General features: G+C 38.9%; 1 protein-coding gene and 1 non-coding gene across 2 annotated transcripts in view; both read right to left on the bottom strand.

Moving 5' to 3' along the window:
• Positions 1-13,025, bottom strand: part of CLUL1 (clusterin like 1) — a 29,551-nt gene extending 16,526 nt beyond the window's left edge. Inside the window, 5 exon segments of the mRNA XM_049770095.1 lie at positions 902-1,226; positions 1,228-1,329; positions 2,793-2,960; positions 11,721-11,869; positions 12,920-13,025. Coding sequence (XP_049626052.1) covers positions 902-1,226; positions 1,228-1,329; positions 2,793-2,960; positions 11,721-11,869; positions 12,920-13,025 — 850 coding nt within the window.
• Positions 13,026-14,206: 1,181 nt separating this feature from the next.
• Positions 14,207-14,268, bottom strand: LOC126004943 (U7 small nuclear RNA). The gene has a single exon (XR_007494146.1). It is a non-coding gene; the product is annotated as a U7 small nuclear RNA (small nuclear RNA).
• Between the last annotated feature and the right edge of the window lie 933 nt (positions 14,269-15,201).

Genomic DNA, 15,201 nt, shown 5'->3' with positions numbered 1-15,201 from the left:
CTAGCAGTGCTCAGGGGTTACTCCTGGCTCTACACTCAGAAATCGCTCCTAGTATGGCTCCAGGGGACCATATGGATGCTGGGATTCGACACCACCCTCCTTACACATGCAAGGGCAATGCCTTACCTCCATGCTATCTCTCCGGGCCCCGCAGTCTAGGATATCTTACAAAATAAGAATTGGAACACGTAACGTGACTTTTAAAGAAACCCCATGGTTTTCTAAAAAATTTGGTTTTCCTCAGGGTTTCACCTTAATTATATTTTGCTTTTTCAAAAACTTTGAATTTGGGGCTGGAGAGGTGGCGCTGGAGGTAAGGTGTCTGCCTTGCAAGTAGCGTAGACGGACTGAGGTTCGATCTCCTGGTGTCCCATATGGTCCCCCCAAGCCAGGAGCGATTTCTGAGAGCATAGCCAGGGAGTAACCCCTCTGAGTGTCAAATGGGTGTGGCCCCCCCCAAAAAAACTTTGAAAATTTGCTTTAAAAGAGAGAGTAGTGGGCCCGGAGAGGATAGCACAGCTGGCGTTTGCCTTGCAAGCAGCCGATCCAGGACCTAAGGTGGTTGGTTCAAATCCTGGTGTCCCATATGGTCCCCCATGCCTGCCAGGAGCTATTTCTGAGCAGAGAGCCAGGAGTAACCCCTGGGCACTGCCGGGTGTGGCCCAAAAACAAAAAAAAAAAAAAAAAAAAAAAAGAGAGAGAGAGAGTAGTCCCACACATTTCTTAATGTTGGAAGAGGTGTTCAGCAGAGCATATAACTGCTTCTAAGAGGCTCTGAAACTTGAATTATTCATAAAGTCACTCAAAAACAGTATACAATGGCCTAGAAATTTCCAAATTTTCAAAAGCTAAACAAAATTTTAGTGTAGTCTTCTAAGTAAAGACAACCTTTAATACTTGCCATTGTTTTGTTTTGGTAAATCCTCTATTGCATGCAGTGTCTCAGCAACTGTTTCTCTGATGTTTTGATAAGTAGAGAGAGTTAAATTATAAAATATCTGGAAGAATTTGAGAATGTCCCAACTTTGCACAAGATCCAATGTTTTCATAGACTCTTTGGATAAAGCTGGGAAAAAGTAAGGCTCAACTAGGTCTGCATCTGACATGAAATATGATTGAAAGGCTTGGTCAAATTCTTGCTGCATTTGTTTGAAGACATTACAACTCCTGTTAAAGAGAAATCTCACATCCACTGTCATCTGATTGAACGCATTTTCTATTTGGGTTCAGCTGCACATCTTCCTCAATGAGATTTTCATCAACCAGATCTTTCTCGTGTTCTTGGAAGGAAAATAGAAATTGATATATTTTCCCAAAATAATGTCCAACCTGTGGATGGGATGGAGACAGAAATATAATTTTTTCTATAACTATTTCTTATTTTAAATTTAAAAACAAACTTTAAGTAGTTATGCAGAATTAAGCATAATTCCAAATAAGTTAGATAAAGGTAATTTACTTAAATATAATTTATTAACATTCTTTTTTATTTTGATTCTTAACATTCCTATATATGATTTTGACTATATAAATAAGGGGTAATTGTTTGCAATACAGTCTGACGTATTGGCAGACTGGCAGGCAACAGGTTAGGAGTACTTTGGAGATTACCCCAAATATAAAGTTTCTTTCCTTTCATCTCTGTCTTTTTTGTTTTGTTTTGTTTTGTTTTTGGGTCACACCTGACAGCACTCAGGGGTTACTCCTGGCTCTATGCTCAGAAATCGCCCCTGGCAGGCATGGGGAACCATATGGGATGCTGGGATTTGAACCACTGTCCTTCTGCATGCAAGGCAAACGCCTTACCTCTATGCTATCTCTCCGGCCACTCACCTTTGTCTTAATATCTGTTCTTTTTTTTCTTTAGCAAAATGCCTTAATATTTTTATGCTTTCCTTTTTTATCACAGAAATTAATTGACACAAAAAAAGATCAGTACATTCACATTGATTTCTGTAAAACTAAATAGGTTACTTGAATATTTATATACTAACAGTGATCAAAGCCCTCCTCAGCTAAAGCGAATAGAATGAAGCCTTATTTGTAAAAGTTCCACAGACCAGAAGAACATTTTTCTAGTAGTCATCACAGTCTGCATCTTCTGTATGACTCTTAAACTCATGCCATAATATGCTGACATGATCATATGGTTGTAATGACATGGTGGTGGTATAGTAATTTTGTTCATCAATATCATAAACTTTAAAACATTGTAATTATGTTCTTTAAAGTAAAATTAAAGAAAATAAAATAAGAGGAGGTGAAGAGATAGTATAAGTGGTGAGACCCTTGCCTTGCATGTCATTGACCCTGGTTCGAATCCCCAGCATCACATAATGTCCCCTAGACACTACTAGGGATTACTTCTGAGCCAGGTATAGTCCTGAGTGTGAATAATTCTGAGTGGCTGAGTGGCACACTTCACAAAATAAAAAATTAACATAAATTAATATTTTGAGCACCTCCCAGAGCATTGCTCAGGGATCTGGGAACCTTTCCAAAGATTCTTACCCAACTGGGCTGGCAGTTCAATTCAAAGGCAGAAGGATGTGGTGTTACTTGGGCGCTACATGTGGGATTACCTGGGTCACCCTGATGGTGCTTGGAGGCCTACAGGGCCATAACAGGAGATGCTTATGAGACCTTCTAGCATTGGAGATGGAACTGGGGTTGGCTGCATGTAAGGCATGCACCTTAAACCCTTTACTATCTCTCTGGCCCTACACATTGGTATTTTAAGAAAAATGAATTAAGTATCATAAGTGAAATTTTGAACTCTATTTTACCCATACCATATTTCTCACAGAGGACCAACTAGTTTGGCAAGGTGTATAAAATCCCATGCGATTACTTTCTAGGCAAGACTTGCATTCATCCCAGGATTTGGCCAAAGACTCTTGGCATAGGTTTTCTTCTTTTTTCAAATGCTCTTGAACTTCATTCAAAAGTTTCAGGGCTTCCTAATTAAATTATAAACAAACATGGTATTACCATTTAATGACTATATACTTTACAATTTTGATTTTACTCTTCAATGAGTGTATATGATACATGCAAAGAAAAATGTGTGTATTGACTGGGGGAAGTGTTAACGAGTTAGAGAGCATGTCTAGTATGTACAAAGCCCAAGTTTAACCCCCAGAGCCACACTACCAAGTAGCTCCTAGTACTAGGGAAGATGAAAATGCCCCTTATCCCAAACTGTGCAATGAGGTAGCTCATTAGACTTCAACCCTGGCATTGTGTGGTCCCCTGAGCATTCACACAAGTGACCCCTGAGCACAGAGCTAAGAGTAGTTCCATGTGACACAGGGTGTGATCCCTAAACAAACAAATAAAAAGTGAAAAAAATTTTTTACTCCTGGCTCTAAGCTCAGAAATTGCTCCTGGCAGGCTCAGGGGACCATATGGGATGCTGGGATTCGAACGACCAACCTTCTGCCTGCAAGGCAAATGCTTTACCTCCATACTATTTCTCCGGCCCCCCAAAAGTGAAAATTTTAAACAAATTTTAGTCCTCTTTTCAAATCTCTTCATTCTTTTCTTCTTCCTCTTCAGGTTGGCAGGCCTACCCCCAAGCTTTGTGTTTAATTTGGAAAGATACTAAAGAATCTCTATTTTACAAATAGTATCCATTTGTTCTTTTCTTCTTTCTTTTGTTTAATAAGTATTTAATCAGTTATTAATAATTATTTCAGAAATCTTGATAGATAATGGTATTCTGCTAGTCTTTGGAGGATGTGGAAAAAAAGAGTTTAAAATATTATAAAGATATCACCTATATTTAATTTATGCTGCCTTTAATCTTTTTATGTTCTTTTTGTTTTGTTTTGTTTTGTTTTTTTGGTTTTTGGGCCACACCCGGCAGTGCTCAGGGGTCACTCCTGGCTGCTCAGAAATAGCTCCTGGCAGGCACGGGGGACCATATGGGACACCGGGATTCGAACCAACCACCTTAGGTCCTGGATCGGCTGCTTGCAAGGCAAACACCGCTGTGCTATCTCTCCGGGCCCATCTTTTTATGTACTTAAACATCGAATCAAAGTTTACTTCTCAAGTATCAAATTCAACCTGACCATTGATTACATTCTAATTGCAGTTGCTTTATCTATTGCAGTTGCAATCTTCCTTCTGGTCCTTCCTTACTCGAGTACGCCCCCTTGTGGTACTTTGCTATCTTTTGGCCAGGCCCCACGCTGAGTGGTGGTGAGCCCAGTGAAAGTGAGACCAGTATCCAAGACACTTAGTTCCCTCTTCCAGAGTTCACCCAAGGCTGGCACCTGCCTAGTTCCTGTGTGAATCCACTTATTGTAAGATTGGGCGTATGAGATGACTATCTTCATATCTGGGATATAGTCGAGGAGGATGATCTACCTGCCCAGCAGTAACCAGCAGATGGAGCCTCCTTTAAGTAAAAGCCCATAAAAGAGACCAAAGCTTCTGGACTTATTATTACCAGTTTATTGTAAATCTTCTTCAAGTTGGACAAAAATTTTTCCTGGCATATTAAGCCCACAATAAACCCCAGGCACTGACAATATTCCTCCTTTTATCTTTGGGGTTCAATTATTTTTTTTAGCTGTCCTCATAGTGGAGTACTGGGCTAAGCCAGATGGCATTTGCTATGTCCCACATAAGAAATCTGGCATAGCCCCAGCCTGTTAAGTGCACCATGTGACTAACAGAAAAATTTCTTATATCCTAGGCTTTGCAAAGCAGTTTTGAAGTCTACATCTTCTCAAGAATGTTTACCTCACTCTCAGGGAACAATACTTCCCAGAGATTCTCCATCTTTCCCAGGTTTAAATACTTTATGAATGGTCACCATAAATCCAAGTCCCAGTACTTCCAATTTCAAACAATACATATTGTTTATCTCTGGGCAAATTTGCTGCATTTGTGGTTCTTAATCTCTTCCTTAGCAAATAGAACTAACAGTAGGATTTGCCTTATAAGCTTTGGTGGTACTATTTGGCGAACATAACAAAAGCCATTTACTAAATCACATGTCCCAAGTTTGGGAGGTGAAATGTAGCCACAGATGAAATTCTGAAGTTCTAGAATGACATATCCACTCCTTTTATTTCTTCTAGAGGTGCCATTCACTGAGAGTGTCCATATTAAGAATTCTATGCAAGGGGCCGGAGGGATGGTACAGTGATGCGCAGCTGACTCAGGATAAATGGTGGTTCAAATCCCGGCATCCCATATGGTCCCCCGAGCCTGCCAGAAGCGGTTTCTGAATACGGAGCCAGGAGTAACCACCGAGAGCTGCCAGGTGTGCCCCCCCCCCCCAAAAAAAAAGAATTCTATGCCAGTAGTTTGCAGCTGGTCAAAATCCTGTAAGTGTGTGTGTGTGTGTGTGTGTGTGTGTGTGTGTGTGTGTGTGTGTGTGTGTGTGTGTGTGCCTCTAAGGTTACCTCTTTAGAAAAGTTTCAAACAAAAAAAATAGAAAAGTTTTAAATGCATTTACTAGATATTAATGGGGAAAGTTTAGGTGGGTTGTGATGATGTGGTTACCTATTGTTAGTGCTCTGTAATGGGACACAGATGGTGCCAACCCTTCAGTCACTAATTCTTGACTTGTCTATAGTTGTTTTATTTGATGTTTAAAGTAATCTCAGTTGTTTCTATAGCTCTACTGTTGCAGAGATTTCATCTGACCAAGAATGTCAGCTTTCTATCCTCCCCTGAAAACCTCCAATAAAATGCTTTGATTTCTCTCACTGTCAGAGACGGAGACTCAGGTTAAAAGATGTTTATCTATTTTTTTTGATGAGCTTATTAATGAAGTGCCCAAACCTTGAGTAAAATTCAAGGACTCTTAATACAGTAAGTAGGCTTTAAAGAAAAAAAAGTCTTCTCAAGTTCTTCAGAACAATAACCAAAATCAGTGCTTGCTTGATTCAACCCAGACTGGTGCTTTCTTTGCTTACTAGATGGCCCAGGAAAGTCATTGGTTCCATAGCCATGAACCCAACTGACTTTCTCCCCAGCTGTTCATTACCGTGTTTAATCATTAATTACCACTTTAGATCTCTATTTCCTTAACAGGAAAGTTGTAAGTTAGATGTTAAATGGAGCACATGTGAGAACATGTCTTGGGAATGGCCTGTCAGTGCTGTAATCCTCAACCTCTAATCACACAAGCCCATCAGGATGAAACCCAGCTTCAGGCCTTCCCACTTGTTCCTCACAAGGAATCAATTATTTCCCCAAAATTATGAATCAGCATACTGCTGATAAGTTTGGGGGAGCAGCCTGCTATATTTACCTCCACATTCTGCTTCATTCCCTTAATGGACAGTCAGAGTTCACTGAGCTTGGATATAAAAAAATTTCAGCAGTTAGTTGGGATTCAGAGGCCCCCCCCCCCCTGACTTTTCTAGGTCTTTAGGTACAGGGATTGGGAGAACATAAAAATACAGTTGTTTTCTTTTTTTGTTAGCTTTGGGACCATGCACTGGGCAGTAATCCTAGCTCTACACTCAGGAATCATTCTTGATTGGCTCGAGAGATCACTATGGAGACTGGTTTCTGGGTCGGCCACATGCAAGGCAAAGCATTGTATGTATCTACCAATTGTATAGCTCCTTTGTTTCCAAATCTAGATGCCTTCATTTAAAAATGACTACGGAGACAGTAGCTAAGAGTAGTAATAGCCAAGAGTACCAGTCTGGCAATTTGAGACCATGAATTTGATCACTAGTGCCTCTCACTTGCACCCAACTCTGCCACTAGAGATTCTCAGCACTGCAAGTATTTTTAGCTGGACCACAGTGTCATGTGTGCAGGCATCACAACTAAAGAGTACCACTTTCATCAAGTCCTGAAACTAAAAGGGTTGTGTGTGAGCATCCTTTTAAAGATATAGCTACCAGGAGTGCTAGCCTTCTGATGAGCATGTGTAGGTGAACAGAACATCTTGGGTAAGCCTCCAGGTTATGTCCCGTGAGCTTGGCAACCTGAAGTGGTGACTACAGGCAAGTGCCACAACCAAGTGTCCCATAAGACTTCAGATCATCCCCCAAAACATCAGCAGCGAAAGAGAAGAAAAAATAAAAATTATAATGAAAGGTGAAATGGATATAGAAATTCACCTTTTGAGGGCCCGGAGAGCTAGCACAGCGGTGTTTGCCTTGCAAGCAGGCTGATCCAGGACCTAAGGTGGTTGTTCAGAATCCCGGATTGTCCCATATGGTCCCCCGTGCCTGCCAGGAGCTATTTCTGAGCAGACAGCCAGAGTAACCCCTGAGCAATGCCGGGTGGTGCCCAAAAAACCAAAAAAAAAAAAAAAAAGAAATTCACCTTTGCACGATAGACAGAATTGCTAGAGATGTGTTCACCCTAACAGTATGAAACGATACTTAGCTTTATTTTTTTTCTTTTTGAGGGGGGCCCTACCATGGTGGCACTCAAGAGTTACTCCTGGCTCTACACTCAGAATTTGCCTCCTGGCAGGCACGGGGGACCATATGGGATGCTGGGAATCGAACCCAGATCTATCCCGTATCAGCTGCAAGCAAGGTAAATGCCCTTCCACTGTGCTATCTCTCTGGCCCCACTTAGCTCTATTTGAATGGTACAGAGAAAACGTGGCACATTTTAAATTATGTTACTAAAACTCAGACCTTCTAAAACATGAGAAAGGACCATAGAGTTGGTATAGGGATTATTGTTTTTGTCTTACGTGCTGCCTACCCTGTTCAATTCCCAACCTGCACACCCTCCTCATCTCCATGTGCTCTGCCAGAGTGACCTATGAGCACAGAGGCAGGTGTAGCCCTTAAGCCACCTCTGGGTGTGGCCCAAATGCTTCTAACCCTGGCAAAACAAAACAAAACAAACAGAAAAAAAAAACTTTAGAAAGAATTTAGGGGCCGGAGGGGTGGCACAGCTGGTAGGGCCTTTGTCCCACCCATATGGTCCCCCAAGGCCGAGGAGCGATTTCTGAGTGCATAGCCAGGAGTAACCCCTGAGCGTCACCAGGTGTGGTCCCCCCAAAAACAAAACAAACAAAAAGAAGTGAATTTATACTCAAGATTGAAAAATTAAATCACCCTCAAATTGTATATCTAACAGTTTTAACTTCCTCTTTGATTTCAGGGCAATGTTGGAATATTAGTTTGTGTTAAGGATCAAATCTAAGGTTTTACCATTCTACTATTGAGTTACATCCCTAGCAAAAAAATTATTATTTTTTTAAAAATAAAAACAGATTTTATTGAGAAATTTTGAGGAAGGGGAGGGAGACTAAGAAAGAGAGGTAATATGCTCAAGAGAGAATACAGGTTTCTCAAAGGTGAGGAGAAAACACATCCCAGCATTAAAGTAGGAAAGCAAGAAGTCCACATCTCTTTTTTTATTTTTTATTTTTTAAGGGGTTATTGGAGCCACACCTACCAGTGCTCAGGGGTTACTCCTGGCTTTGCACTCAGAGCTCCTGGTAGGCTCAGGGGAGCATATGGGATACCAAAGATCCAACCTGGTTCCGTCCTGGGTCAGCAGCGTGCAAGGCAAATGTCCTGCCGCGGTGCTATTGCTCTAGCCAGAAAGTCCACTTTTTTTTTTTTTTTGGTTTTTGGGCCACACCTGGCGGTGCTCAGGGGTTACTCCTGGCTGTCTGCTCAGAAATAGCTCCTGGCGGGGAACCATATGAGACGCCGGAATTCGAACCAACCACCTTTGGTCCTGGATCGGCTCCTTGCAAGGCAAACGCCGCTGTGCTATCTCTCTGGGCCCAGAAAGTCCACTTCTTTTTTTTTTTTTTTTTTTTTTTTTTTGGTTTTTGGGCCACACCCGTTTGACGCTCAGGGGTTACTCCTGGCTATGTGCTCAGAAATCGCCCCTGGCTTGGGGGGACCATATGGGACGCTGGGGGATCGAACCGCGGTCCGTCTTGGCTAGCGCTTGTAAGGCAGACACCTTAGCTCTAGCGGCCACCTTCCCGGCCCATAAAACAGCTTCTTTTTTTTTTTTTTGGGAAAGTCCACTTCTTAAGAGGGAAGATGTGGGAGCCGAAGCGAGGTAGGGTGTTTGCCTTGCACGTGGCCAACCCCGGAAGAACCTGGTTCAATTTCCGACATTAATCTATATGGTCCCCCGAGCCTGCCAGGAGTGATTTCTGAGTGCAGAGACAGGAGTAACCCCTGAACACCACACCACCCATGTGACCAAAAACAAAAACAAAAACAAAAAAGGAAGATGTGGGCAGCCTATGCTTGAGAACCATGTATCAGGCAACAAATGCCCCCAAAGAATTTTTTAAATACTTTAATTCTTTTAACTGTTTTGCTATTTGCCAGTATTACTAAAATATAAGCCATGGTATATCTAGGATTTAGAAATGTAATGAGTTTAATGCTTTCTAACTTAAACATCATTTTTAACATCTTCCATGGAGAATTGGAAATAATATATGTTCTTCATTTGTAAGAAAACTAGACTAAAAGATATATAATTAAAAATTTGGGGGCCAGTGAGGTGGCGCTAGACATAAAGTGTCTGCTTTGCAAGCGCTAGCCAAGGAAGGACCGCGGTTCCATCCCCTGGCATCCCATGTGGTCCCCCCAAGCCAGGGGCAATTTCTGACCCGCTTAGCCAGGAGTAACCCCTGAGCATCAAATGGGTGTGGCCAAAACAAACAGACAAAAAAATTTGGATAGGGGTCAAAGATATTATACCAAATATCTATTGTACAAAGATATTACACAAGACAAGTTAATACTTGTCTTGTATGCAGCTTCTGGGCTTGACTGTTTCATTACATATAGTCCTACAATAGCCATCAGGACTGACTCCTGACCACAGAGTAAGGGATAAGCCAGACATGGCCCCCAAGTAAAGAAATATTTTATTAGGCAGATGTATTATTTCATATATATAACTGTTTCTTTTTTTATATTACTGTTTCTTTTTTTTTTTTTTTTGGTTTTTGGGCCACACCCTGTGACGCTCAGGAGTTACTCCTGGCTATGCGCTCAGAAGTTGCTCCTGGCTTCTTGGGGGACCATATGGGGCGCCGGGGGATCGAACCGCGGTCCGTCCTAGGCTAGCGCAGGCAAGGCAGGCACCTTACCTCCAGCGCCACCGCCCCGGCCTCCCCAATATTACTGTTTCTTATGTGCTTATGTTAGTGATTGCATGTAGCTATGTGTATGTGAAGACATTGGGGTGATGTGTGTGTGTGTGTGTGTGTGTGTGGTCTTTCACATTCCAGAGTGGTTTCTTTTTTTGTTCCTTTGCATGCAATCACAATGAATTGCTATTCACTATGATTTTATATATTCATTTACTTGTGCTTCCTTTTGTTTGTTCATTTGTTTTAGAGTCACAACTGGCAGTGTTCAGGTTTACTGTTGGCTCTACACTCAGGAATTACTTCTGGTAGTACATGGGGGACCATTGGGAAAGGAGGGCATCAAAAACCCTGGATTAACCGCATGCAAAGCATACAGTATTACCTACTGTACTATCTCTCCAGCCCAAGCAATGAATTTTATTTTCTAGTTTTAACTAAACTAACCTTCACTAATGGAAATCCTCACAAATAGATGGAAGGCTTAAAATTTTTTGCAAAAATTAACTAAGAACATTAAAAGCAAAACAAAACCATGAGTAATAAAGTTCAGGTAGACAAGAAACAAATGGCAGAGTTGACAGTTTCATTATGCACTCTTTATTGTCTGCATGACAAAGTAAAAATATTAATGATCCAAACAGATCTGACAAATTCTTTCCATTTTAGCAAGTGATAAACTATTTTTTGTGTAATCAAATAATAATAGTAGCAAATATACTTTATAAATAAATTAACATGTATATAAAAGTTAATTTTAAAATATTTTAATAATAGGGATAAAATATCAAAAACTTTGGATAACACTGATCTGACCAAAAGCTCCCTGAATGCTTTTGACTTTATAACCTAACTTAGGAGGGAATAAAGATAAAACATTTTAAAGAAAACAGAACTTTGCAAATAGAGATAAATGCCTCAAGTTCCTAAATTCAGAGAACTATAGAGTCTATTCTACAAGAAAGTTGTTCTTTAAAGAAATTTGAAATTGTCTTCAAACTTTTTCTGCAAAAAAGAGAAACTCCCTAGAAAGTCTTTTTTTTTCTTTAAAGACATTTTATTATCTTTAATGTTCATTTAGGTATGAGACATGACTAAAGGATTGGACACATTGCTTACATTTGTAAGGTCTCTCTCCAGAGTGAACTGTCTTATATAGCTTGAAGTTTAAGCATCTGCTAAAGTCCTCTCCACATTGTTTATATTTGCAAGGTTTCTCTCCAAAATGAATTCTCTGCTGTCCAATAAGGGTTGAGCACCTATGAAAGGTTTTCCCATATTCTTTACAAAAACTTTTGGTGAAGGTCACAGCCAGTGCTGACCAGGGGTTATTCCTGACTCTGCACTCAGGAATCACTCCTGGAGGGCTTTGGGGACCATATGGGATGTTGGGGATCAACTGCGTGCAAGTGCCCCATCTACTGTTCTATCACTCCAGCCCCGCATTCTTTAAATTTTTGAGATTCCTCTCCACAATTAAGAATGAGCACCTGTTCAAGGCTTACCCACATTCGTTACATTTATAAGTTGCTGTCAAGAGTAACCAGGAAAACAAGTAATCCTTCAACAGTAATCCTTCAACTAATAAGCGCAATATTTATGGTATACATATTTAAGAACGGATTCTTTTCAATAACTGTACCTGCTTTTCTTCCTTGCATTTCTTCAGGGTTTTCATTAGACTGCTGTGTTCCTCCTCTCTTCTTTCCATCATGATTTTCATCTGCTTAATACCAATCAAAGCTTTCTTCACCTCTTCATCTACATTTTTCTCTTCTGTCTTGGAAAAATCTAAGAAATACATTGCAGCATTTTTTTTTTGAGATCTCATCAGAGACACAGTATATAGTTCAATGAGCTCACCAGTATTTTATGCCCCTAAATAGAAATTTAATTGTTTCTTTATAGCATTGGCCTATCAAAGCAAATCATAAGGAATTAGCTGTAAGCTGCCACATGGAGACTTCCCTCTGCGCCTTACTTCTGAGCTCCTGGGTAAGTCAGGTTCATTTAACATCATTCTTGTCATTTTCTGCAAGCCTGTTTTCATTTATCTTTTACCCCCTTAACTTAAGACCCAAGTTCCAATTTTATTCACAAACAATTTATATTAAATACCCAACTGGGAACCTCAAACAGCGAACAATTTCCCTTTCTTTCAGCTTCAATTACCTTCCCAAGAGGCATCAAATCTAGAAAATATCTCAAATAATGCAAGGTTACTTAGTAACCCACTGAAAATCTTTGACACTCCTTTAATTCTTGTTTGGCCAATCTTTTTCACAGTAGCCTATGTGACTCCTAAATTGCTTACTCTTTCTCCCAAATATAATTTAGATCTCAAATAAGCTACATTTGGACAAACTAATTTTTCTAAGTGTTAAGAACTCTAAGTATAGATTATCTAGCCAAGATCCCAAGTTAATAAGTACAGACCAACCAGATTCAATACCATTACAACCCACTGTTTCACCAAAGTACAGATTACTTTAATTGTTTAAATTTTAAATGCTAGTAAAGAATTTCACTGTTCATTAAAACTATGCTTAGATGACACCAAACATCTGGATGAAACTAAGAAAAGCAGTCCAAAAATTGGCAAGTTCTATCTACATGATAGCAAACATCTGGATATGTGAATTATCTCAGATACCGACTGGAATTTTCTATTTTTATCCAGATGTTTGGCATCACATCTTTTTGGTTTAAAGAACCAAGAGAAGGTCTCACTGCAGAACTAGAGGACTGTAACAAATACAAGTATCTATCAACTGTAAATCACAGGACATGCCAGCAGGACATGCAAACAGGACGTGACACAGATAAGGACACTAAACCAACCCTTCAGGTTTCCCTGGGTGATGGCTTTATCCTTCCAAGGAGGTGCACAGTGACAGTCTTTCAACCACAGTAGATACACAATAAACAACATGAGTGGTGGCTTCATGCTCCCGCTGTTACTGCAAAGGAAAAATAAACCTGTATCAAATGCTTTCCATTAGGTTACTTTCTATAGGTATCAATTGAAAACACATGGCGATCCAAAGCATTTTTCTGTCAAATTTTCTTTATGACTTTAGACAATTTACACTAATATCCCTGGACAAAGGAAACCTGGACTATAAATTTAGAAAAGACAACCCAAATCCCATTTTGTTTACAGTCTTCTTGACAATTAAATAAGATGATCATCTAAAATACTTGAATACTAAGGCAGTGAATAGTATAAATCACAGCTGCATAGAATATAAACTTTATTTTATTTTATAACACAGAATTAGTTTTTGCTTGCAAAATTCTGAATTCTCAGGTAGTTAATTCACTACTTACTTTTTATTTGAAAGCAAAACAGCCTCACATATTTTCCTTATATTTCTTATAAAGTGCTTCAAGATATAAAAATATTTTGCAGTTAATTTTTTCTTCTCAAATGGTGGATTTCCTTTTAATTTAATTTTAATTTTTATATGCCTTAGTTACAAACATTCCAAATGCAAATGCTTAAAACGTCACCCAGAAGAGTTAAATACAATAATTACATGCCCCAAATAAAGTGAAACCTGTAAAGTAAGGTACGTTATCTGAATTTCTTGTAAAGGGAGATATATGTATCTATATTCTGTACATGTACCTATTTTTTTTTAAAAGCCATCACTTTTATTTATTGAACATTTGGAATGTCTTTTAAATATAATATGCACTAAATATTGATTTCAAGTTATGCACCTATATACAATACATAATCAGCATCTACCACTTGGATTAATCTTCCCCTTGTATTAGATCTTATTTACCAAATATTTTTAAAATACAACTATTTACCAGCAACTTTATGGTATCTCCCCAGAGAAATTTCTATCAGCTTCTGGATGTATCTTCACTTTCTTCTGACTTAATTTTCATCTGTGGCAGGGATTTAGCCTTGTTCTATTAATTTGATGACACAGTTCTTAATCCTATTAACCTAACATTTGGAGATTAAGAGAATGGTTTAAAATTTGGTAGGATTTAGAAAAAAAACACTAGAGGGCAGGCTATGGACATTACAGGAACAATGACCTTGAGTTATTTAATTATGACACTAATATTAAAAACATTTGAAGTTTTAAAATAACAAACATTTTTTGGGGGGGCCTTCCGGTGGGACCAGAAGGCCTGCTGGACAAATTCTAAAAGAGCTGTACACACTAAATAACTTAAAAAATTTTAAGTTATGGTATGTGAATTCCTAGATAGGCAAACAAATGTTTAAGTTGAAACCTAAGCAAAAATTGAAGTAGAGTAAATAATCTCTTAGATAAATCATTTTGAAGAGTATTTATATAGTTGCTAGGCATTTTTTATTATATGAAAATACATTTTAACTAATTAAGTGATAACATCTAACAAAACTACACAATAGATAAGTATTTCAGGATTGCTATAAAATCGACTGGCAGAACTAAATATATGGCCCTTTAATGATTAACATAAAAACAGTTTACATGTTAGTACATGTAAAGTCTGTGATAATTTGATTCTGAAATCTCAGGATTATCTGAGCACCCTTTGAAGATTTTGAGAGACTCTCAACCAATATATAGTATGTCCATGGTATATTTCTTTTTCTTTCTTCTTTCTTTTTTTTTTTTTATTGTGACTGAAGTTCATTACACAGAATTATTTACAATACATAGTGACAATGAATGAAGGGCATTCCCACCACCAAAGTTGTCCTCCCTCCGCTCTTGTTCCCAGCAAGTCTCCCACATCTTCCTCCTTTACCCCCCAGAATCCTAGTGCAAATGGTCTCCGGCTTACAGCTTGTTATAGGTTGGGTATCTATTCTGTTTGGTGTTCCAGTCTAGTTATTTTTTATTTACACTAAATGTTCATATGACTGGTCCTGGTATCATTCTTTTCCCCCCTCAATTTATGAGGATGAATTATTCAAATTATGCTATTTTGTTGGAGATAAAAGGATTAAGGAAAAGAGGAGAAAAAAATTTGGTATCAACTACTAAAAAAAAAAAAAGAATCACTGAATAATATCCACAAAAGTGGAAAAGAAAGAAAAAAGTGAGAGAAAAAGAGAATGAAAATAATATCAAAAAACAAACAAAAAATAAAACAAAACCAGAAAA

The sequence above is a fragment of the Suncus etruscus genome, chromosome 3, assembly GCF_024139225.1.
Source record: "Suncus etruscus isolate mSunEtr1 chromosome 3, mSunEtr1.pri.cur, whole genome shotgun sequence".
NCBI lineage: Eukaryota > Metazoa > Chordata > Mammalia > Eulipotyphla > Soricidae > Suncus > Suncus etruscus.
The sequence above is the reverse complement of the archived record's forward strand: the minus strand, read 5'-3'. Positions and strand labels throughout refer to the sequence as shown.